The sequence below is a fragment of the Ciconia boyciana genome, chromosome 1 (assembly GCF_034638445.1).
Source record: "Ciconia boyciana chromosome 1, ASM3463844v1, whole genome shotgun sequence".
Taxonomy (NCBI): domain Eukaryota; kingdom Metazoa; phylum Chordata; class Aves; order Ciconiiformes; family Ciconiidae; genus Ciconia; species Ciconia boyciana.
Window position 1 is genome coordinate 126,501,288 of NC_132934.1, and position 26,080 is coordinate 126,527,367.

Below are 26,080 nucleotides of genomic sequence, written 5' to 3' on the forward strand. Positions count from 1 at the left end.
AATTGTTAATATAATTAATATATGATAGAACATATTTTATATAATGATTCATTTATAGTAAGATTTCCATCTGTCTTCTGATATGATGAATAGGTTTTTGGGGGGAGAGAAGGGGAAGATGTTGGCCAAAGTTACACCTGTTTAGATCCAAGACCTTCCTGTTGTGAAAGCCATCTTGTTGGATGTAATTGGATGCATAAACAGAGAATGGTGGGAAGAGACTGAATAGTGTGATGAGGCAGAGCATTGCAGATAGAGGTGTGGGCAGCAGCAGCCATTGGCTTTCAAACCCATTGACCTGCTGATCTTTTCTTTCATTTGAAATAATGTTTGAAGCCACTTTACAGCATGAATAGGAAAAAATAAGGGATTTTGGACCAAGCCTAAACATCACCACACTGAAGAAGTGTCAAACTAAAATCATTATCAATGTCACAGAGTTAAGGTCAGATGAATTTACATGCCTTTGTTGGTAAGCTTGTGCAGCATCTGCTCCTATTCTTTCTTACTAGAGCTATATGAATATGCTGAAGTATCTTCAAATAGTTGATGTGAAGTGATAGACATTTAAGTTTTTCAGATGCTGAGGCATCTGTATTCTATACATGAACAAAAGAATCATGAAAGACAGATTTTGCTTAGAATATGGTACAGGAGTTTGTTGTAGGTTGAATTAATTTTTTAAAGTGTAATTAGTTTTGAATATTCTAATGACTTTCCCACTGAATTTTTGATACATTCTTTTTTCCACTGCAGCAGAGTGTTTATTGTAGCGGTTAAAGAAATAATCGCTAGCACCCTGCTTGAAAGTATTTTGCAGGAGTAATGTTAAATCTCTAGTGCTTAGTAAGTTAGACCAAACAATATCTGTATTCCCACATAATTGTACCTGAGCATGAAATTAAAAAAAGAAGTCTGAACTGACTGCTACTCAAAGCAGCAGGTTGTAAGGTTGTTTTAGGTGTATAGTATCTTTCTTGACAGCACACCGAATCCTTCTGAGGCTCTTTATTTGGTGCTCATGCCACAAAGAAGGATCTTTCCCTACAGAGTATGATTTTTTCCTGAATGTATACTTTCTTTACATGTCATGTCATAAGAAGCCCTGTACTGAATTGTCTTCTAAATAACTCTTTTTGACCTGCACTTCAAATGTGGCTTTGGATCACTGACTTTATTCCTCCATAATTTTTTTTCCTTTCAAAATCAGCAAAAGATAATTCTGAAGCTGTACCAAGTACTTCCTCACAAAGTACTTGGTAATGAAAAATACTTTTGTTTTTGATATTTTCTGGAAAGAGTACTTTTTTTGATAATTTTTAATTAAATTGTTTCAGGGAGCTTCTCTCCAAATAGTATAAATATACTAAGCCATTAATATGTTGTAGTGATCCTAACTGGAAGATCATTGTACATAAAGGAGCTAAACGATCCACATAACAGTTAACTTGAATAGGTGCAGGCCTCTGCTGCCCTATGCATATCCCTTGGCTACAGGATAAACTTAGGCAGCTAATTGTAACAGAGGAGCCTGTAGGCAGCTCCCACTTGGTACCAGTGATTACGCCGCCAGCGTGTTCTTGTCTTTAAAACTGCAGCACCAAGTTCTCACATGAACATCCTTTTTATCTGATGGTAGAAATAATTAGCAGAATTGTTTTGTTTTAACAAAATCCCATAAGAGCTAACCCTCCCACAGACTGCATCTGTACAGTGTGCTGCATCCTGACTGGAGGTCGGTTCCAATGGTGCACAACTTGGGGTTCCCAGTGTCTGAAGGGATGTAAGGTTATTTATAATAACCTCTTTTTCCCTATAGCATTAGCTCCAATAACTGACAGTGATACTTCATGAAGTCTTAGTGTCTTAGGAGGATCATAATGAACCAGCACTCCCAGTGCAAAGCATATGCCCATCAGAATTTTACTTCTGGATGTTCATGAACAATCTTTGAAAATTCTGTAAGATTTTCACTCTTCTATGACATACAAAGTCACAGTTTGATAAAATTCTGTTGTGTGTTAGCTGGCTTATTTTATGAAAGCAAGTACTTAAAAATTAATTTTTCCTGGAATTAATTTTTATTTGAGATTATAATTTGATATATTAATTTGCATTAATATAGGATTCCATCTGAATCCACTTCCTATTTAATGATTTGTCCCATGGTTATTTTATTTCTTCTGTTTGGTTCTTGAATAGTTTATCTCTTAAATTTAGTCTGAAGCATATTTACAGCACCGTAGAACAATTTTATAAGCTTAAAACTAAACTGTTTGGTATAAATGAGGAGTTCCACAACCAAATTTATACCTGTAGCTGATAATAGGTACTTAGTTGCAAATTTGATTTAACTGTACTTCTTGGGGAACCAATGGAAGTTACATGAGCTGATGTTGATAAATTATGATCTGACATTAGCAGCAGCATCTCTAGCTACTTTTTCCCTGTCACTAATTACAATTTGGCAATCCCACTTAATATCAAACAAAAGTAGGTGGGTAAAGGCGATTGAGGTGGTGTAAACTCAAGTAAAATAAGTGCTAGTAAAAGAAAACCATTTTGAAGATTCATAGTGTCTTCAGCACTACATGGAGTGGTTACCACTGTTTCAGTTTAAGGTCAGGATTTTTTTTTCCAGTGTGAATGCTTTTTGGATTTGTGGCCTGGCTTTTGGACAATAACTTGCTTGGTTACATTAGCCTGGCTGACATCTGAAGGCACTTAGAAGTGAATAAGGTTATCTTAAGAAATTTAATAATTTTCAGTATAAAACAGCCTACTTTTTTTCTTAGTCAGTGTGGTTTTGATAGGTGTTGTTCATAGGGTATATAACATACATACCCAAAAATACTGTCTCAAGTTTAAAACCCTTAGTAATGCTGATTGAATTGTTAAATCTATAGCATAGCGGCGTCTAATTTGTGAGAGCAAAAGACTCAGCATTCTTGACCACTAAATGAGACCATTGTGTTCTAAATGCATAGAGAATCTATCCTTTTCTCTTTCTTGAACTTTCATTTAGTTTGTAGTAGTCTTTCTGTAATGGTAGAGACCTTTAAAATATACACGATTTGTGCTCCTGCTTACATGTGTTTGGTCTTGTAGAATGAAGCTTTTAATAAGGACAGACTTGAAATAAAGGTCTGAAATGTGTAGCCTGATGAAACATTTTATGCTTCTGTTCTTTGAAATTATTTCTGTGTCAAGTACTGGTGTCTCCAAATTCTTCTTTTGCTAATGAAGATAGTGGACTGTTCTGAACATTGTTATATTACTGTTATACCAGTTCAGTGTTACAAACTTTTTTAATCTTTTAATGATAACATTTTTGAAAGAAAAGAACATTTCTTTATATTGTAACTTTAAGATGTTTATGTGTTTTTAATATGTAGGAGATTTTTGATCATCTCAGATTCTGTAGCATATCAGTGGGTTTTTTTCAAATCTGGAAGCTTCAAACTTGGTAAACAATACACTCTCTGGATGTATAGTGAAATAAAAACTATATAATTTGTCCTATATGAGAAAGCGTGATCCTGGTCTGTCTGAAAACCTTGCCAGTGGCAGAAGTCCAAAGTGTTCCCTAAATTTGGGAGCTTGGACCTGAGACAGTAATGAAAAAAAAGAAAATTAAGGAATAGGTATTTTTGCAATAGAAGTTGGAAGAAACTGCAAATAACACAACAGAGAAGGCATGACTCAGTACTTGAATATTTGTGACCAGATTGCTCTCCTTAAAAAAGGATCAGCTTCTATGTGTTCATGCTTCACAAAGTGCATATCATCTGGAGAGCAAAGTACCAGTAATTGGGTATAGACCGTGATTTAAAACATTTAGTTATTGGTATGTCAGTAACTTTTTTTAGAGAATATCTCAGGTTGAGAGTTTTCAAATGACTGTGTTCTTCCTATGGTTTATTATGTTGCTTAAGAACAAAAGTCTGTTGTTTAAATGCTGTGTTAAATATTTAAGATATGGAATGCTTCAGATATGAAATACTAATAAATAAACTATATTTACTTTCCTAATAATCAGTTTTATTTTAAATAAAGACATTAGTAATATAAAAAATAACCTAACCTTGTGAGGCATAGGCCTTTACAACACAATTGTACAAGTAGTGATCTATGCTGCAGGAATTGAGCTGTTAGTTTTCATTTATATTGCATTTGTGCCCAATAATTTAATATGACCTTAAAGAAAATTAATAAACTCTTCCTTTTTATGTGCTTAAACATTGCAACTTTAAAGGATTCATGCATCTTTTAATGAGTTTCAGTAGCCCTATGAATGTTATGCCTAGAAATATAAAAACAATTTACATGTTTAGGTTCCTAATCTGTGAGGTTAAGTTTAGTTTACCTGCTTTCCCTTCCTTTGTGATGAGTACACTTACATGCTGTAACAGAGTGTATGAATAATAGTTACAATATTCTAGGTGAGATTTTTCACGATTTGAGCAATGGCTCTGGAAAAGAATTATGCCTGGGAAAGTCTGCAATGTGAATGGATGTTTCCTTTTTCTGTCCTTTCCTCTACTCACTCATTTCAAATAGTCGTCATATCTACCTAGAATAAAATCAGGCATCTCAGAGGAGAAGAGTCTAATTCATCTTGCTCTGTTTTTAAATCAGGTGAAGTACCACCAATGAGATGGATAGTAAATTTTGACCGAGATCTACTAGATGGTCTGGTATTGGCAGCACAGCTGGCAGCTTATTGTCCATATTTGGTAAGGACTTTCCTTAATATTGTGCAGGTTTTATACAGTCTATTAAGTGGGTTTATTCAGGCCTTATTTTCCTTTGGAACTGTTGGTTTATGTGGTTTTTAAAAAGAAAAAAACCCCAACATTTAGCAAGTCTAGAGTGATTATTTCAGTATTAATTTTTCTTTTCTCTGGGTACAGTCTTAATAGGGAATTTTAGTTCAAAATTTAGATTTTATGGATTGCTGAAAGAGTGAAAATACAAACATAGTAATTTTGCTTACTGCAAGATCAAGAGTTTGATTTCTTTCTTCTCTAGATTGCTACTCACTTTGTAAGGATGTATACTAATCCAAGAACTCCTGAACAGTTTCTGCACAACTGTTTGATACTTGTGAATGCTATGCATGCTGTCAGTCTGGCTATAGACATAAAGGTAAATGATTTTGTACTAGCAGTTCTTATACTTTTAATTATTTTTTTTTTACTTTTCTGATAGTAATATTGTACATCAAATTAAGGTGAGATTTTAGTGAAGCAGTTTTGTTTCATGATGTGCTACTGTATGATGGAAACCAAAATACTGCTTCATATAAATACACTTAATTACAAGTAATTTCTGTGATTCCTTGCTTTGCAGAATTGCATATGTACAACTAGCTGAACATGATTAATTCAGTTCAGATGCTAGCATCATAAATCACACAATGAAAACCCAAGTGGAATTTATTATTAACATTCTAAGGCAATTTAGAAAAAATATATTTAAGAACAAACATCATGCACTTAAACATAAAGAGGAGTGGTAAAAAAATTATATGAAAGTCTGGTGACATTTAAGTGCATCTATCTAATCACGAAGGCCCACAAGGATTCTGTCCCAGATTTGATACACACAGAAGTCAGTAGCTTTGGACTGCTGGTGAGAGTAACAGTGTAAGCCATCAGCTTCTGACATCCTTTTCTGGGGGGAATATGATGATGTTGATGATAATTTCTTTTTCAATCTAGGATCCACTTGGGATCATTTTTATATGTTTAGTAACATGCTTTACGTCTCTGTGTTTTTTCATTGGCCTACAGCTCCAAATTTTCTATATATGATGCCCTCTACATATGTTAGATATTATTTCTTTGTTCTTTTTGTTGCCCCTAAAACCAGTTTTCTCCTGCTCCTGGTCTGCATTTCTTTAACTGACCATTTGTGAGTTATTTATAGCTGTGGGTTCTGGTAACACCATACAAAGATAAAAGTAAAACAAATTAGTCACAGAGCCCTGATCAATTAAAAAAGTTGCTGTCACAGCTAAACCAAGTAAAGCAAAGCTCTACAAGCTGGTCAACAAGCCTTCAGACAGAGAAGACTTGTCAAAACCCTGTGCTGAGGCCCTGTAAATTTGGTACAAAGCTTATGGCCTGTTAATAGCAATGGCAAGGCTGTATTACAAGGTTACATGCTCACAGGGATTCATCCTCTTATCTTCCATGTGCTGGTTGTGTGTGTTAGTTACTGAACTATTACTTATTTAAAATAGCAGATTCCCCCTTATTTTCCTTTTCTCCGTTGCTCCCTGAGTCATTAAAAATCCTGTCCTCCTTACCAAAACTAGTAGAAACTGTTTGAGGTCACATCTTTCTCTTAAGAATTTGCAGAGTGATGCAGCTTCTGTCATGAGCAAAGTGAACGTCAGGGACTGGTGGGCTGGGGTGGGTGTGGAGCATTCTGGTCATAGATGACCAGAAGAGGATACAGTAGAATAGACATAGTATTTGTTGGTGTATGAGGAAACTTTCCTAAGGAATTAATAGTATTAGGAATCAGAGGTAGAGGTGTGCTGTTAACGAAGTGGTATGAAAGGAAGCTCAATTACAACTTTTTTTTCCCTTTCCATTCGATTGTGTTATGATTACAGGGAAAGATTAACCCTGCTATTTCCAGTTGTATCAGCTACTGTCTTGCTCCCGCATCCTGACACAGATATGCTGTTATAAATGGCTTTGCTATGACAGGCTAAACCAAGAAAATCTACTGTTTTGTATACTTGTGACTGACAGGAAGTGTAAAAAGATAACCTAGGTATAATCCTTAAAATGAAGGCATATTTTGCCTCATATTTTAATCCCAGGCAGTTCAGCACATGAAGGCAGAGGCTGGATGCCGGATATGCAAAAGGAGTTAATCACATTAAAGGTGGAAGCAGAACTCCAGGACATTCTCCTTAATGCACTTAGTGTGTTTTAAGACTACATTGTCTACAATACTACAATATTATTAGTTCAGCATATTTTTGATGTATTGGTGTTTTTATAGATGGGAAAGTCCATCTCCATACAGACTAGGAATTTAAACAAAGCTATATAATCAGTCAACACCAGAAAAAGGAACAGATCTTGGATCTTCAAGGTCTGTATTTTAATTCTAGCTAAGGCATGTTCTACAAAAAAAATATTGTGGAAAGTAAAAAAAAAAAAAAAAAAGAAAAGGTAAAGGGTACTTTTTACATAGTTTTATTGGAATTCATATATGCTTTTCTAAGACTACTGTAGAAATTTCTTAAGCTGCTTCTTCTTCAGCAATAAAAGCAGCAAAATACATGAATCCTGTTGCTGAACTGTCCTAATCTGGGATTTTTCTGATAGTCTTGTCTCTTAAATTTAGCAGGCTAAAATGTTCCAACAGTATTGGCAAAGTTCTTCACTATCAGGCAATCACTCCTTCTGAACTTTCAGGACAGCTTTGCATTAATGCAAGGATGGTGGTGACAGCACAAGCTGAGACATATATGAGGTCTGGAATAGATGACACTTTCAATCACTTTAAAAATCTAAGGTTCTGTAATAATAAAGAAGTTTAACTGTCTGGAAGACTTCAGCTGCAAGTTTAAATGATACCTCTAACGGAGTTCAAGGCTTTTAAATCCTCTTAAGGATTAAGATACAGGCTTAAGATGGAGTATTTTGGGCAAGAAATTCTTTGTTTCCATTTTCTAATCATGACTGACAGTTCAACCCTGGAGTATTAATGGTATCTTTCTATGTATTTTTTCTTTGTGTTTGATATTTTTAAGTTCTAAAATGCTTTGATTTGAAGAAGATCCAGTTGAAAGCCCAAAATAAAATATTGCAAGATAGGATGGTGGATAACAGCGATATGGAGGGAATGTACATGACAAGTATAGATTAGGAGAGAAGATGCAGCGATTGGGGATAGCCAGTAGAGGAAGTCAGTTTGCTACTGACTGATTTAAAATTGGGGCCAACAATACTGACATTTATATTTGGGACCAAGTAAAAGGGAGGATATTTTCAAACAAGCTGTAGAAAATGTTGTGAGTAAAGTTGGAGAGTGTTAAGAAGCTGAAAATGAATGTGGCTGTTATGTTGAAATGAAGGGAGGAATTCAGCATTGTTGTGGAGTAGAAAGCAGTGAAACTCAGCAATAACATGGCCATATGAGCCAGAAAGGGAGTGGGAGTAAATGGTAACCCCAAGACTTGAGTCTGAAATGAAGGAGAGAAAGAAGATGCTGTCAGCAGCCAATGGAGAAGAGGAAAGAAATGCAGCAACACAGAATTTTTTGAATTTCCAGTATATGTAAGAATTTTTCCTTGAGGTAGTCTACAGATTATTGTATGCACTTAGAAAGGTAACTTCCTGGCTGTCACTTAATGTTTCAGTCATACTTTTATTGTAATCCAGTCATAATTTTATTGTAATCATCTCTAAAGATGATTAACACTTTTTTGTCTTCAGTTTCCTGTACTTTAGTAAGGAGCTGTTAGCTTGGTGAATATGGCAACTTCTTGACAAAAGTAACTTTAAGGAAGAGGATTTCTTTCTTAATTCTTAGTTATTTGACTGCAATTTGTATGATACTGCAAATACATAGATAGAATTCTGTATCTATCTATCCACCCATCTATAATGTAAATGCAAGTACCTTGGTTTGCCTGAAAGAGGAATCTAATATTGATGTGCAGTCTTAAATTCAGAAAATAGAAGAGAGAAAAAATTAAATATCACTTTTATTTGTTAGAGTAGCAATTGTCTTCTCATATGTATCTTTCCTAGGGCATTCTGGAAAAACACTTGAAGAGAGTTGTAAAGAACTGAATCTTCCTAAGCATCCTTATAAAAGTGGATGCAACAACTATTTGCTTTGATCTGTAAGCCTGATAAATCAGAGCATTAGATAAAGAACATTTGGCTGGAATTCAGCTTTATTGATAATATTGTGGAAAGCATTTGATACTGTCCCACACAACATCCTTGTTTCCAAAATGGAGAGACATGGATTTGACGGGTGTACCACTCAGTGGATAAGGAGTTGGCTGGATGGTTGCACTCCAAGAGTTGCAGTCAATGGCTCAGTGCCCAGATGGATACCAGTGATGAGTGGTGTCCCTCAGGGGTACGAACTGGGACCAGTATTATTAACGTCTTTGTTGGGGACATGGACAGTGGGATTGAGTGCACCCTCAGCAAGTCTGCATATGACACCAAGCTTAGCGGTGTGGTTGATACTCTAGAGGGAAGGGAATGCCATCCAGAGGGACCTTGACAGGCTAGAGAGGTGGGCCTGTGCGAACCTCATGAAGTTCAGCAAGGCCAAATGTAAGGTCCTGCATGTGGGTTGGGGCAATCCCAAACATGGATACAGGCTGGGTGATGAGTGGATTGAGAGCAGCCCTGTGGAGAAGGAATTGGGGATACTGATGGACAAAAAACTGAATATGAGCTGGCAACGTGTGCTCACAGCCCAGAAAGACAATCACATCCTGGGCTGCATCAAAAGAAGTGCAGCAAGCAGGTCGAGGGAGATGATTGTCCCCCTCTACTTGGCTCTGGTGAGACCGCACCTGGAGTACTGTGTTCAGCTCTGGGGTCCCCAGTATAAGACAGACATGGACCTGCTTGAGTGGGTCCAGAGGAGGGCCGCAAAAATGATCAGAGGGCTGGAGCACCTCCCCTATGAGGACAGGCTGAGAGAGTTGGGGTTGTTTAGCCCAGAGAAGAGAAGGCTCCAGGGAGACCTTCTTGCGGCCTTCCAAGTACCTAAAGGGGGCCTAGAGGAAAGCTGGGGAGGGGCTCTTTATCAGGGAGTGTCATGATAGGGTGAGGGGTAATGGTTTTAAACTGAAAGAGGGTAGATTTAGATTAGATATTAGGAAGAAATTCTTTACTGTGAGGGTGGGGAGACACTGGAACAGGTTGCTCAGAGAAGTTGTGGATGCCCTCTCTGTGGAACCGTTCAAGGCCGGGTTGGATGGGGCTTTGAGAAACCTGATCTAGTGGAAGATGTCCCTTCCTATGGCTGGGGGGTTGGAACTAGATGATCTTTAAGGTACCTTCCAACCTAAACCATTCTATGATTCTATTCTATGATTCTATGACTCACTGGCATGATGAGATCTATGGAAACATATGCAGTTGCAACAGACAAGTGATCTGTTCAGGCATGTCTAGTTTTAAGTTTACCTAGATTATACCCTTGGGCACCCCATAAACGTGTTGTGGAAACAAAAGAAGAGGAAATGTATGTTTCAAAATCAGTGGTGCTTTTTATTTCCGTCAGAGCAACTGAAAATTACTCGGACCTGATAATGGTCTCACCTGGGCTATTTCTAAAGAGAAACTGGGTATGTCTGGGATAGATATAGTCTTTTAAGAAGCATATTTGTATATGTATACATTACAAACATACAAAAATCTAGACTTTTAAGCTTTATTTAGACACCAAAATGACTACTTGATCTTTTTTCCAGACTTGCTGACTGTTCTATTCTCATATTGACTTCCAGCTCATTGAAAACTTGACTGCTGCACTTGTATAAGCAAAGCCTATATAAACTTAGGAACCTCCTTTTGTTCACAAACAACATTGTTTTCTATATGTTTACCTTTTAAGTTCAATGTTTAAGCCTTACAAATCTGGAAATAACTAATAAAGATTAATGTATGGCTTTCTGTTTCTGAAATTTAATATAGTATTTTTATTACCTTCTGTTTGTTTAACACTTTTGCCATAATTTCAATATTCATTTGCAATTGTTGGTTTAAATTTGTTACCTAGGTAACATTTCATGGCCACTGATTCCAAGCATTTTCTATTTTTCAGTTATTTGTGTCCTGCTAGAAGCTGTTCTTTGGCGTAGGATGTCTATTTTCATCTTTGCTTTGTAGGCTTTGTAGTGGGGAAGGCCTTCTTGCATGATTTTGTATCTGTTGAATAGTTTGCTTCATTACATTATTCGACTAATAATTACATGTTCAGAAAAATGGAGAGTGTTATTGCCACAAGTAGTAGTTCAGCTATCTAATCCTTCCTGATATCTTTTAATAAAGTTTTTCTCTCCTCTTTTCTGTCTGTCAGAACTTTGGCTTACAGTTACTGTGATTATTTTGGATTTAAAACACCCTGATTTGTTTTTCCTTTTCCAGATAGACAGATTAGTATTTGTTTGTAATATATTCTGTTCTAAGTATCAATCCACTACACCGCTATCTAATAAAACAGAACTGCCAGTATTTTCTAAATATCATGGAATGACTTAGAGGCAGTTAATGCCATTTAATTTTTGCATTAAGTTATAAACCCATTTTCATAAAATCGAGAGGCATTATTTGTAAGCAGTTGCAAACTGTTTTCTCAGCAGTAGTACCAGCAATACTAAAGACCAGACTTTAGTAATATACAGGTGATTGAAAACATGGAGAGTTGGTTATGGAATTAACAGCACAGAGCTGATGGTGTTATAACAGTTAAATAGCTTTGTTTTCACAACAGAACCAATCTACTAGCCCTTGAATTTCTTGTCCAGTTTTGATATAATCCTAACTTGGAATATTTAGAATTTGAAGTATAATAATTTATCCAGTTTGTCAGCTTCAGCATTTTCTTTAACTAGGCAACATTAGAGCATAAATAAAAAGCTAACAAGCAAACACCCAACTCTTCAAGAAATATGAGAGGCTTTTTCATATTTTGAGAAACTTTGTTATGGATATAATTTAAGGCATAAATGTGTTAAACTTTATTAAGTCCTATTGTTTGTGAACACAGAATTTTTTAAAGCAAATAATGTATAAAGACTATGTGAATTTTCTGCTGAATGTTGTTATGAAGTACATGGATTTTTTTTTTTCTTTAATTAGTCCTAGAGTAGTAGATTAATGTCACAAATGCAGTTTTATGAATTCAGCACAGGATAAAACAGAATAATGTTTTCTGAGGGAATAAATACTGATCTAAGTGGAAATGAGTAGAAGTAGGTGGCAAAAGAAAGTTAGGCTTCAGCAGATAATCTACTCTGGCATCTTTGCTATCTTAAATGAAAGTGCGGGAAAGATGAACAGTAGAGTTATAAAACCACAGCTATATTGGAATAACTTCTCCTACAAATACTTGTTAACATTCATAGCCATTACTGAGATAAGTGAATGGAAAACATCAGAATATTTTTCAGACTTCAAGTTTAAAGGTTTTGGCAGGGAAGAAGCTTTTTTACTTTGCATAGTATGTGCATCCTAAAATTCCAACCTTAAAAACCAGTGGTGATGGAAATAAATAGAAATACAAAATGAAGCATATGATTACATCAGTGCATGACGAGTATATGATATGAATTTTAAGAATTATGAGGATAGGCGTATGGAAAGTGACAGGGAAACTTCAGATCAGTACCCGGTGATGTACTCGCTCTCTTGGAAGGTTAGAGAAGGAGCTGTGCTAGAACTGCTGGGAATAGGGATGTGATGCTTGGCTTGGGCACAGGGCGAGAAAAGAGGGAGGAAGCAGTCAGTAACTCTTCCTGCCTTTGTGCTCCATGGAGTCAATGGATCTGCCACCAGGGGAGCTCCAGTTCTGCCTTTTCTATGGAATCTCCTACCTGTCTCTAACTTAGTAGAACAGAAGGGAAATTAAGAAAACTTGGAGGTTACCTAGTGAGATGTAACGCAAGATTAAATTAATACGTATATAGGTAAAAATGTGGTAAGACTTGTCTGTTCTAATATATCTTGACAGGTTTCTCCTTCCTGTTGTACCAAGCAAAACAAATATTCATATTCCTTATAGTACAAAGCACACAACACATTAATGCAGGACTACAGGCATTTAATTTGCAGGACTACAGGCTTCTATTTTAATTAGGGCTGAGCTGTAGTCAGTAATAAGTCTGTGAAGCTTTCAGTAATAGGTCATCTTTCCTTAAATAATGTTTATCCTTTGGGAAAGGGCTGCATCCCTTCTCTGCTTTTAGTCCATGAGCCAAGCCTTGCCGTCTTTTCCAGTACTCAGATTGTCTCTCTTTTTTCTCTCCCCACCCTGCCATATAATGCATGGGTATGGAGAAGGAGAGGTTCCCCTTCTTAAAGCAGACATTGAGAGTCTATTCAGGGATACAGCTCATGTGGGGTCCATGGCCCAGGACCCCACATCAGCCCCCCAGGACCATCAGCCCCTGCCCCAGCGACGCTACAGCAGGGCTGGTCTCCAGCTCCCCACAGCCTTGCCCTGCCCAGCCATGGGACCTGCCAAGCCAAGCCCACCCATAGGCCCTCACCCCAGCCTTGGCCTGTCCTGGTCCCCAGGGAGGACCTGATGGCTGTCGCTGGGGCTGCTCTGGTGCCCCTTGGCTGCTCTGCTCCTGGCTGGGTGCCCTGGCTGGCCTCTACTCTGCAGCTGTGTTACATTGCCTTTGGCTCCTGGCTCCCTGGCCTGGAGAGAGCAGCTGGCCCTTGCTGAGCCTTGGCAACTATCTCTGTCTGTAGTTTCTCTTTCAAGTTTGGACAAATTATAGCTTCACTGGCCTTTCTGGATTTGTTTTCTCCTACTGAATTGAGGATTCTTATAAGACACAGAGCATCTCATTATAGCACAGCACCTCATGGGCTGAAGGAGCCAGAGAAAATACTGCTGGGTTCATCTGTGAGAATTCTTTAATTTCTCCTTTCTGTAAAACATGACGGGAAACTTCTGACAAGCTTGTAGACTGGATGGGAAAGAAAGATTATTCCTACATTGGAAATGCCGTGTTGGTTTGACTCCTTGCATTTCTGAGTTTAGAATCCAGTTTATTCTAGATTTTTCTGGTTTGAAATGCAGAATTGTTTTCACCCATCTGTGACAACAAAAAAGCATCTTCTTTTCCCTCTTCTCTTCTATGTTAAATGTGGGTTCATTCTTGGTAGCAGAAGAGATGGGCACCCTGTTTTGATGACTTTAGGAAAAGCAGAAAAAATAGTAAGCTCTTTATTTACTTCTTGGTGTTCTTCTCTTGAATCTTTGAAAATAAACTTGTACTTTGCATAGGGCTAGAATGCCATAGGCTGGTGAAAGTGAGCATTACTTCAAATGCTTGGTGTTACTGCATTTATTTAGAGGACATTCATTAAGAAAACTTAGCTTATAGCTGCATCTTTTCTTCCAGATTCTTTCTTGGTTATACTGAACATAACTTCTAAAGGAGAGTTTTCTTAGGATACCTTTACACTTTTTACACAGCGTCAAAGGGAGATTGTGCATAGGCTTGGAAGAAAAAGAAATGAAGATTTCCAAGGAGACAGAAATCATATGTGGTTCAGGAAGTCTTGTGCTTGGGGCCAGTCTTGAGCCTGGGGAAATACTCAAGTGTATGTGTACTTAGCGTATAATCATTTTCATTTAGGCATCAGCTTGTAGTGGTGTCCTTTTGGCCCATGGTCTGAGTCAATAGGCTGCTCTTAGGTTCTTGTTTTGTATAAAGGTTTGTCTACATGGAATATTTGCTTTAAGTTACTGAGGTTTTTTACATTGTGTTGGAAGAAGGTGGCTCTACTAGAGTTTCAAATGTTTGTCTTTTATACCCTTTCTCCTCACAAAATTGTTGTGTCAAAATGCAGCTTTTGCTAGCTGAAGAAAACTTTTGTCAGTTGCTGATCCATCAGTCATCAAGTAGAAGCTATTTGAGGGTGGAACTATTTGTACTTGTGCACAGTGATGCATCATTTTGCTTTCTTAGAGCTCCTGCCTTAGGACTTAAATCTCAGCTGCTTTTTATGGTCCTAGGTTTTAGGCAATAGATTTCAGCCAATGTTGCATTTTAATAACATCAAAAGAGGAAGAAAACTCAATAAGCAATTTCTAATTAAAAAGAATTCATAAACTGTTAATGACAGTTAGACTTATTTCTGAATGTAAAGAATGAAATAGAGAAGAATTTAAAATGACAGAGTGGTGTTTAACAATAATCAATAAATCCTTAAGCCACTAGTTTCCAGAAGATGGAAAATTATGTCAATGGAAACATCACTTCATATTTGCCCAATTTCTTACACTCTTTACTCAAGCAACTGCTCTGTTGGCAGACGCAGAATAGTGGGATACCCAGTCTCTGATACTCCAAGGAGATCCATAAGCATTTAGATTTTGTGGATCCTTGTTCAATGTCATCACAGCTGATTTTGTATTCTGACAAGGGACATTCATGAAACTGCTGTTTGCCATACCTGCAGGAGGAACTAACTAGAGGAACAAGGGCCTTTCTGCAAAATTTGAAGATAGACTGGCTGTTGTGTTCTGTTCTTTGCAATATATATTTACTTTTTCACAGAGTGCTGTATTGAATTTTAGCCTAGGTTTATTACCAGAGCATGTCAGTGGTCTTCAAGAATTGATTTTTTTTGTGCACTGACAAGATTCATATTCATCTTAGCTATGGCCTAATCCAGTTATTAAAAGTTAGGTTGAAAATATTTGTATATTTGTTCTTAAACTTTTAATTCTTCACCTTCATATCTCAACTATACAGGCAAAAATGTAACTGAATGTCTCATTATTTTTTCTTTTTTGTTTTCAACATTAGGCCACTGACATCTGTGATCCAAACCCAGTCATGATGCTTATTCTGTGTGTCTACCTATATGAAAGTCTCCCTCACTACTTACCCAAGAAGACTATAGAATTTACAGGTGCTCTCCATGCGACTGTTGTTAAACAGGTACTGATACAATTGAATTTAGATTTGTAGCAGTACAAGGTTAAAACACTGTATGTATATATGTGTTTATATTATGTCTATACTACAACAAAGAATGAATAGTTTTTATGTCATTTGGCTACTAAGTATAGAAAATGGAAGTATGCATCATCTTTTTCTCTTCAGGCTTGGGATCCTGACTTCTGCTGCTGTTTTTTCCCTACGCTTGTAAGCACAGAAAAAAATCTACAAATCTGAGAAATCTGAGATCAAAGATGGAGAGCAATAAGAGATTAATAGGCATAGGAGTTCAGTGTACACTGCAAAAGAGTACTCAGAAAAATTGAGGTTGGGTAGTCTGTGGGAAGTCTATACTCCTTAGGAAGAAAAATTATCTACCTAGTTATTTGAAGTACTTTCTTATTTTGTGATATCCTTAGTTTGTATTTTGGAACTTAGCTGAGCACACCTTTTATACTCTAAAAATTGAATACAAACAGGCTGATTTTGTTGTTGTTGTGATAGGTGCGTCTGAAAAACCCAAGCAGTAAAACTTTGATGTACAACGCTATTCTTGTAGGAAGAGATGCTGATGATTTCTCATTACCTAAAGGAAACACTGTCACCATTGCCCCTAAGTAAGTAATGATTTTTTTTAGTGTTATTAATAAGTCTAGCAGTATGGAAATTGTAAACCTACTAATTTAATAGTGGTGGAACACTAGAAATATGTTCAACTACAAACAGGGCAGAATTAGTCAGAATTAGTCAGTATAAAGATCAGGCTTTTTCTCCTTAACCTAGAAGAAATCCAGCGTAATTTATCAATGGGACACTTGCAGTTTAGATCAATAGAGCTTTAAGAGCAGAATACAAGCTTTCAGAACATTAGAGGAGTTATCTGTGTCCAATAAATATCTTTTTCCCAATGTATTGAAAGCTTTGATTTTTAGTTTGGATCTGCTGTTCTTATATTTTATTTTTTTGCCCAACTAAAGTTGAAATATCTCCTCTGAACTTGATTCACATTTTTTACATCAATGCATTGTGGAAGCATGAGCAGGTAAAAATTCTGTCTTCTAAGATTTCAGTTTTTGTTTCTTATTCTTAATTGAAGCATGGCTGGGAATTTAAGAGACCATGACACAGGTTTGATAGTAGTATTAGACTGCTTCTTTTTGCCCCCATCTTCCCTCCCCACCAAGATTGAAATTGTTGCAGCTGCAATGTAGTTATTTCTCTATCTTACATTTCTGAAAGCCATCTAAGGATTTTGGAGAGATTTAATTTTGGAAAAACATTAGGTTGTTAACATTTTTGGTAGCAGAAATACTCATGGTATATCACCATCTTTTTCTTTTTGTTCACTAAGTACATTTTGCTCTTTTTGTGCTATGTGGCTTTATGACTAGATACAGGAATTTCATTAATCCCTGTTTAACTAGTGAAGACAAGAGGGATGTAGCAGTGACTCTGGCTGTCAGTTAAGAGTTTTTAAGTTTAGACTGCAAGTGTATTTAAGATACTCCTTTGCAGATAAAATGGATTAGAGATTGTAAAAACGAAAACAAAGGTCAGCTTTTGTATGAAAATAACCTGTGAAGAAGAAGAAAAATTTCAAGTATGTATTGTCAAATTCAAGAAGACTCAACATAAATACAGTGCTCTTTAAGGATGATCAATATTTCAGTATTAAATGACATGCCTGTTGTAAATATATGCAAAAGGGACAACAAGTAATGCTATGTTTTCAGCGAGCTGTGAGGCTGATTTGATTCCATTTTCTTTGCAATTACTTCAAATAAGAATTAACATAAAAATGTAATCCTTGAAAATATCATGTGTTTCTCTGAAAGGTCAATACCATAGCTGTTTTTCACTTCATCTTTAAAAAAAACCTCAAAAAAACCAAGAGACAAGTAAATGTGTACAACCTTGTCATTGAGCTGCTTGGCTCATATAGCAACAAACAGTTGACAGTATATATAGCAACAAACAGTTGAAAAAATGCATACAAATAAGAACCTGTGGAACTGCCAGTCATCCGGTGGTGACCTCTGCGGAGTTTATCATAATGTAACCTTACTTGTAATCTTGGTCACTAAATGAAAAATAGGTTCTTTGTAATTAATAGCTTTCATAATATTCTGATGGAAGTGTTTGAGAACTCCAAGCATTGGTGGGATGGGTGGGAGTCTTGTAGGTGCTTTATATTAGATCATAGTATCATAGGTGGGTTTGGAAGTGATAGTAACATGAATAATAAACCAACACCTCTGTTTAATTGATTGTGTAGGCTTATTGCTGTTAGTGCTGATTGATATTCAGTTGTATAAGGTCAAGAAAAATGGTAGAGGATTTGTAGGAGAGAATGTTCTGCTTTCTTTGGAAAGAATGTCTTCAGAGAAACTCAGAAATGAGGTAGGCTTGTAACAGACTTCTAGAAAAAAAGAAATATATTTATGGCCTAAATAAAAAGTGAGGGAGAATTTTCAGTGTATTCAGTAAGAGGTTTGATGTGAGTGTATTAGTAAAACTTAATGGAGTTATTTTTTGACGGGAATGTTAGCATCACTGACTATAACCTGTTTAGGAATAAAAGATGCTAAAATAGCTAGAAAGAGGCACTTCACATTAAAGTTATGTGTTCTACTTTTAGAAGTAAATAATCCATAAATATGGGATTGGAGGCAGATGAATCAATGTGTTAAAAATCACTAAAAATTAGGAAAGCCTACTTGCTATCAGAGAACAGGATTTCTAGTTTAAAAACAGGAGTTATACTTTTAAAAACTTTCTGAGTTTCTGTAATGGTTCAGACAACTTAAGGTCAGTATCTCTGCATCCTTGTTCCCCTGAATTGAAACCGTTCCTTATGAATTTATGAATATTATATATAAATATGGATACACCTTCACCACTAGTTCATCTTTCACTGCAAGCTAGCTTGATACTAGCCAGCTTTTTTCCCCCTGAAACAACAGATACTTTAGATAAACTAATAAACAAGAAGCAGTTAAAAATAGCAGCTATTGCCTTTTGAAGGCCTGCTGCAGGTCTCCAGTCAAATTGTAAAGCTTGCTTTGCCAAAGTTTCAGGGTAAAAGGTCAAGGGAAATATTAGCAGTTCAGAGAATATTCACTCATGAGAGTTCAGGCAATTACAGCTGAAAAGATGAACCATAGCCTTGATAGGGAGGCTAAAGAAACTGAAACTTGTCAGTCTTCTGATTGGAGAGCTGGAAGGCTTTAAGTAAGACATGTCATGCGTAGAGACTTGTCTCTAATTATGTGCTAAATATATATATTCCTATATTTAGAAGTAACTATAATTGGATTTAAGATGACTGTGGGTCGTTATAATCACTAGAAGGAATAAGTGTGACTGACTAATCCTGTTGGACCTGCTGGGTGAGCACGCTTGGCATAGAGGATTCTGTAGATGAAGGCCCTGTCTGAAAGAACTGTGTTTACTTTCCAGGAGAGATGAACGGCAGAAAACTGATAAGCTAAACAGGTCGGGGTAAAATTTGAGCAGAAAGGCAAAGGGTAATGAAGAGGAGTTACTGAAATATATCAGGAAGCAGTGATGCAGCATTAGATAGAGATGCCAACGATTTTAAACTAATAATAACAAAGTGACAGAAATATGTGATATATGTCTGTCTGTTATTTTCAAAGAAGCATGACAGTGTATACTGTGGTCCACTACTAGCTGGAGAAACTCATGAATGGCTGGGGTGGGTTAAACTTGGCCAGCTGCCAGACACCCACCCAGACGCTCTCTCACTCCCTCTCTTCAACAGGAGGGGGAGAAAAAAATTGCTAAAAAGGCTGTGGGTTGAGATAAGATGGGGAGACTGCTTACTAGTGACCATCACAGGCAAAACAGGCTCGACTTAGGGGAACTTGTTTTAATTAATTTTCAATTAAAATAGACTTTTGTAGTGAGAAACAAAGATAAGAATTAAAACTTCACCTCATCTCTTCCCCACCCTCTTCTCCCAGACTCAACTTCACTCCTTCATTCCAGAGTCCTCTACCTTCTTCCCCTCCCACCCTGCATGGCACAGGGGGTAACAGGGAGCAGGTGGCTGCAGTCACTTCATAACAGTTCCTCTCTGCTTCTCCTTCCTTCTTATGCTTTTCTCCTGCTCCATGAGTCCTTCCATGGGCTGCAGTCCTGCACAAAAAAATTTGCTCCAGCATGGGCTATCCACGGATCACAATTCCTTCGGGAAATATCCAGCTGCTCTGGCATGGGGCCCTCCATGGACTGCAGTGTGGATATCTGCTCCTGTGTGGTCCTCTCCACATGCTGCAGGGAAATATCTCCTCTGGCAGCTGGAGCACCTCCTCTCCCTCTCCTTCTCTGACTTTGATGTTCCCACTACTGTTTCTTACTCTTTTTCCTTGCTCCTCTGCCTTTCTGATGCTTTTGCCCTTTCTTAAATATGCTTTCACAGAGGTTCCACCAGCTTGGCTGATAGGCTCAGCCGTGTCCTGCAGTGGGTCCGTTATGGAGCCAGCTGGAACTGTCTGTGTCCTGCACAGGGCGGCTCCTGGTCTCTTCTCACAGAGGCTGCCCCTACAGCCCCCTGCTACCAAAACCTTGCCACCTACACCCAATATCTGTCAAGAATGAATATTTTATATCAATTGGCTGAGATGAAACTGGCTTTAATCCTAAGCAGCTGAACATCAGGCAAATCTTCTGAAGATTATACTGTCATTCTGCTCTGGCTTTTGGGATGCATCAGAACATTCTCAGTGTAGCTGAGTGTCAGATCTTGCATATAATGTTAATTAATCTTTGATCTGAGATTCCCACTCTCCAAGGCACTGCACTGTGCCATATAGACTTGCAGTTCACAACAATAATACCATAAAGGTCTCTAAGCTCTGTTATGTGGTGTAGACATGCCTATAAGTTACTCAGTCTGGGTATCTTAACAAGAGAAATGATGAAGATTACTTGATCAATATTTAAAAGTACCTTCCTGGGAAAGGGACCTGTTTAACTGCAAACAATATAGAACAAAATTTTTTATAAGAACAATAGCTTGATGCTGGTGTTGTACAAATTCAACCTGGAAGTAGTGAAAGTGATTAGCTACTGAGGGGAAAAAAATCTATCTGAATGACAAATTCTTTAACTGTAGGGGTTTTGCAAATCGCAGAACATTGAAAACAGTACAGGAAGTGACCTCAGGATGTTATTTAATCCAGCCTTCTGGCTCAGATAATATGAGGTGCTTTCTCAGAAAAATGCTTCTGCCAAATGGTAGTTATCAAAAGCAATTGAAGGATGATTGGGTTGCATATAATGACCTGCAATGTATAACTACTTTGGATTGTGTTATCTAGTGATTCTGTTGGCCTTAAACTCTGCAAATTTGATCCCTCTGAACTACTTTTTATCTTTCTTTTCCTACACTGAAGTACAACAAATAAAAGAGAGAGAATTTGATTGCTTGCTTTTTTGAAAGATGGTACATGCTGAGCTGATAAAGAAATTAAGAATCTTTGATCCCTACAGTATATCAACTGAAGTAGGTGTGGATGGAGCTAGTTATAATAATATGAGAACGAACAAGATTATAGAACAATTCCATGAGCTGAATTTTCCCTCACTTTACATTGACCACAACACAGACGAATAGAGAAAAAAATTAAGCAACTTTGTGTTTTCTCTGATGCTGGCTTTGTCACAGAAGGCAACAGTTCACAATTCAAGTCTCTGCTGTGGCATGAGCCAGAGGGCAAAGATCAGGCAGAATATTCCATACACTCCATTTCCCTGTCATTCCTATTTGTGACAAGAGCAGAGTAGACTCCTTAAAACTTGATCCTTAAAGTGGCTTTGGGAGTGGATGTCTCAGGCAGTATACTTCTCTGGGAGTCTGCAGTCCCAGGATACATTTTTCAGGATGTTTTGAATGGCAGGGCAACTTAGGAGCCTCAGACTCTGAGGGGCTTAGCAACTCCTCACTGTCAAAAATGGTAATGTCTGGGGTCTCTGCAGCAGGAACATGAAAGCTGTAAGAGCCAGGTTTTCAGAACTTCCAGCATTTTGTCATCGATTCTCAGAACTGAGATCCTGAGACTTTTGGTGTTAGGAAGAACTCTGGGCAATATCATACTCCCTTATCCTGGGTGTTAATCCTAGAGATCATGCTGGGTTAATTCTATTACCTATAGTCATCCTTTCTTCAGTTTGGTAAGCTTTTTTCAATTCTGCTATGTCCTTTTTGAGGTAAAGAGATGCAAACGGTAATTAAGGTTTGAGCCCTTTGGATGGGATCTCGTGGCTTAATGGTGATATAAGTTGTTGTCTATTCCTTTTCTAATTATTCCTAACACTTAATTTGCTTTATTGGATGTTTCCCAGCAGTGTGCTGTTGTTTTCATGAAACTGTCTGTCACAAATCCCAAATTCTCAATGGTGAGTTATAATGGCTTGGAGGCCATAATTTTATGTAAAGACAGAACTGCTTTCCATGAGTTCATCTCTTCACATCTATGTACACTGAATTTCCTCGTAATTTTGTTGTCTCATAAGGTCCTGCAATCTTTGCACTGTCAATCTTTGTCCTTACAACCTGGAGCAACTTAGAACATCAGTAAACTTCCTTCCAGTTGTCACAGACCCTTGAGGACTCCATTAATGGCCTTCCTACATAGGAAGAAGTCTTAGTTCCTACATTATGTTTCTTTGCTTCTTTTCTTGCTTCTTTCCTGTCTGCTAGTTTCCTTGTAAGTCTATAGAAAGGGACTTTGTTAGAAATAGAAGAGTTAAATCACCCTTGATCATGTTCTTGTTGAACTCTTTTAATGAACTCCCATAGGTTTATAAGGCAGGACTACATTTTACAGATTTTGACTCCTGCCAGTTAGATCTCATTTAGGTAGATCCTGTTTATAGTAGATATCATTTATACTTATCCTATTCTTTTATTCTTTATAATTGTTTCTACTACATTGCATGGTATAGATTTGAGGCTTAAAGGTCTGTTATTCTCCTGATCTTCCCCAAATTTTTTTTAAGATATTTGTATTCTATTTATCACCATCTAGTTCTCAGGTCCCACGGTAGTTTTAAGTAAGAATGCTATATATATATATTTTTTTTTTTCCCCTGGTCCATCATAATAATGAGGTAAAGGACATCCCAGAAAGTTTCCTTGACAGCAGCTGTCATCCAGGGACAAATCCTGCCACTACTCCCATCAAAAGAAGTTTATAGAACTTCTGCCATCATTGTGATTGCTCAAGTTACACGAAGAGATGTGTGCATTGAGTTCACTTGAAAAAGTAGCTGTTTTTATGAAAGTTGTGAACCAAATGTAAATTAACGTGATTCCATTGAAGACATTGTATGCTGATTGCTATTACAAGTCCTCTACTTCACCGCTTACTTGTGTAAGTACATAAACATACAATACATAATAAGCGTATTTCACATACCACTGTTAGTTGATTGCGTCTGCTTTACAATTCCTAGTTGGCAGAAGACCAATAAATCACACATAATTTCCCTCTGCCCTCTATTTTAATTCTTTTCTGTCAGGCTGCACAGTTCTTATTAATTGTTTAATGGGAAGGCTGATTTGGGTTGGGGAGAGGCTTCCTTTTTACTTTAGTTACTGCTATCTCTTTCAGAAAGACAACGGACAAATCTGCAGTTTATAAATATAACATTTTCCTATATTTTAAGAATTCCTTTGAAGTATTATTTAAGTAATATCAGCTTGAGTAAATTAAGAAATTTCAAGATTTTACTATAGGTTATTTTCTTTCTGACATCTCTTTCATACAGTTTGTTGGGGGGTAAATTTTAAAATTTCTTTAACTACATGGAATGGCATTACAATGAAAGTATGAACCAGTCACCAGTTTTTTGCTATGTTCTTTGAGGTATTCTACTTGCAACTCAAAAAATATAGGTCTTTTTCTGCTTAGAGAAAGCTCTTTTTGCTCTGGTCATATATGTAGAAAGGCAGAATATGTTTAGATTCTACTGTTCTCTTGCTTTTAGAACAATCCTACACACTATAATTTTTCTGGCTTTCGTGACATCTTAAGACATTAATCTCAAAATCAGAGTGTGATTTTGAGTGCTTCAGAGTGTGACCTTCAGCCACTAAAGTTTTCTTATTGATCTTGCTTAGTTGCAGGACTAATGCAAATCAAGTCTAAACTTAACTCTTACCTAGTCTAAACTCTCATTCCATGTGGTCTCCCCTTCTTCAGTTTCCCATCAGAGACTTGAGCTGTTGCTTGTACAAGAGAACTTTGTTTTTTCCACCTCTTAATTACTCAGCTTTACTAATTATTCTGAAGGGTTTTTTTACTCATTTCTTTCTCAGTCTTCAATGAGGATTTGATTAAGAACATCTAGATCTGCCTCACAACATGCATGACAGGATGTCTGTTTAACTCACAAAAACCTATTCAAACAGGGGAGCATAAAGTAAATCAGTTGTTAACTTAGGATAATACTATAAGGAAAGAGAACTTCCTGTGCTAGTGTGTGTGGGAAGAAAAATTAAGCTATATGCTGAGATAAAAAGCAATAAGGACTCAATATTGTTCTTTTTCTATCTATATAGTTCTTTTTCTATCTATAGTATTAGAATGTTTTAAGGTGCTCTTAGGTAGAAGATTGAACTACAACAAAGTATTTCAGAAGAAACAAATTACTTTCTTTTCTAGCCCCCTTACCTTACAAAGACTCTAAAATGTGCTCCTGAAAAGACATTTCTGAGTCATTTCTGAGTCACAATTTTGTGCCAATTTAAACTATTATTATTGTTATTATTATTATGGTTATTGTTATTATTATTTTGCCTAGGAGTCAAACAAGTATAAATGTGGAATTCACTAGCCGTTTTCTGCGCCCTGCTGAAGCAGTGTTGCTACTGATCACAAAGAGTGTGGGTGGAATAGATGGTGCCACACTGACATTCTCTCTGAAATCTGAAGTCAAGCATATTGAGCCTGCTGTAAGTTTATGTGTGTATGATTAATATTGTCACAAAAATATTGTTCATCTGTACATTCTATCAAACAAAAGTGAACTGAGGTAAGAATAAAAATGTGTTACCACATTTGAATTTTCAGGTTTCCAATATTAGTCTATGTACATACAGAGAAAAGCCTAGAGGAATATCTAAGATGCCTAAGGATATAAATTACACTTCACTCCTAAATAAATTTAAAAATTTTGCACTGATTGCTCTCAAAATAAATCTGGAGCCCTTTCAGCATATGCATGCTTTTGGAAATTCCATTGTTGATATGCCCCTTCAGCCTAATGATTTCAGTTGTCAGATGTAGATGGACAGCAAACTTTTGTTAGATGTTGTTAGGTTTATTTGTGCTTTTTAACTTTAGACAGTCTTTAGATTTAAGATGTATCCCAGAAATAGTCAGAGCAGAGATTGGCATGTGTTCCATCATTTGTTATCAAACATTCATTGAGGAGATCTGGATAGATCCTCCTCTGAACTTAGATGGTGTTTATGTGATTCTCTTTTTTCCATGACTCTCTTTATACCATGGCAATAGACACTCATGTTAGAAAGGAAGGTTGGGGCAGAGAAGAAAATAGAGGACATGGAAAGATAAGAAGGCAAAAAGATAGCTTGATTCTTGGCCCTGTGCTATCACTTTGAAAAGCATTTAAAATATGGTGAAGTTTAATGCATGTTTAAAAAGAAATAGGTTTTAACTATTCTTTGCTGGTAGCAAAGCCTAGTGTTTAAATTATGTTAATTTTGTAGTCACCAGTGGTCAAATACATGGTTCTATTCTTCTTTGTAATATTTTCCTGTTTGTTTATGTATTAAACATGAACGTAGTTTTGCAACTTTTTCATATTGATATAAATTTTTGCTCATTTTTAGGATATATTAAAATGCACATCGCCGTGTTACGAGCTCAAGAAAGTTATCCTAAATGTTATTAATCCCTTCAGAAATGATGGCGTATTCAGGTAGACAATGCCGTAAATGCGAATCTATAATGATCATGCTGTTTTATCAACTCTTTTCCATAATTTTCTTCTTCTCCTTAAAAATGTAAAACCTTGAGGTTAAACTGTAGGGATTTACACTACCAAAATTTTTACAAGCCCTATGAAGTGGGAAGCTATCATAATGAATAAAGAAGATAAATAAGCCTTAATTGAAATCCATCTCAGTGTAAGCAATAAAGCTAGAGTTTTAATCAAATGGAGTTCATGAACCTTGCTGGTATTTTTGTGTTTGGCTGAGGTCCAGTAGAATTCCAAAGAGAAACAAACCATGTTAATTAATAGTTGGTTATTTTTTTCCCCAGTCTGCTTTATCCTGCTGTTTAAATTATTAAGCATGCAAAAGAAAAAACATGCTTTTGCCTTGGGGCTTGC

The 26,080-nt window shown here is 36.8% G+C and overlaps 1 protein-coding gene across 1 annotated transcript in view; it reads left to right on the forward strand.

The window, feature by feature from the left end:
* CFAP47 (cilia and flagella associated protein 47) overlaps nucleotides 1–26,080 on the forward strand; it is a 354,495-nt gene that overhangs the window by 98,727 nt on the left and 229,688 nt on the right. The window contains exons 34-39 of the mRNA XM_072852476.1: nucleotides 4,639–4,736; nucleotides 5,032–5,148; nucleotides 15,557–15,691; nucleotides 16,196–16,308; nucleotides 24,524–24,674; nucleotides 25,578–25,666. Of these exons, the coding sequence (XP_072708577.1) occupies nucleotides 4,639–4,736; nucleotides 5,032–5,148; nucleotides 15,557–15,691; nucleotides 16,196–16,308; nucleotides 24,524–24,674; nucleotides 25,578–25,666 (703 nt within the window). The remainder of the gene's footprint in view (nucleotides 1–4,638; nucleotides 4,737–5,031; nucleotides 5,149–15,556; nucleotides 15,692–16,195; nucleotides 16,309–24,523; nucleotides 24,675–25,577; nucleotides 25,667–26,080) is intronic.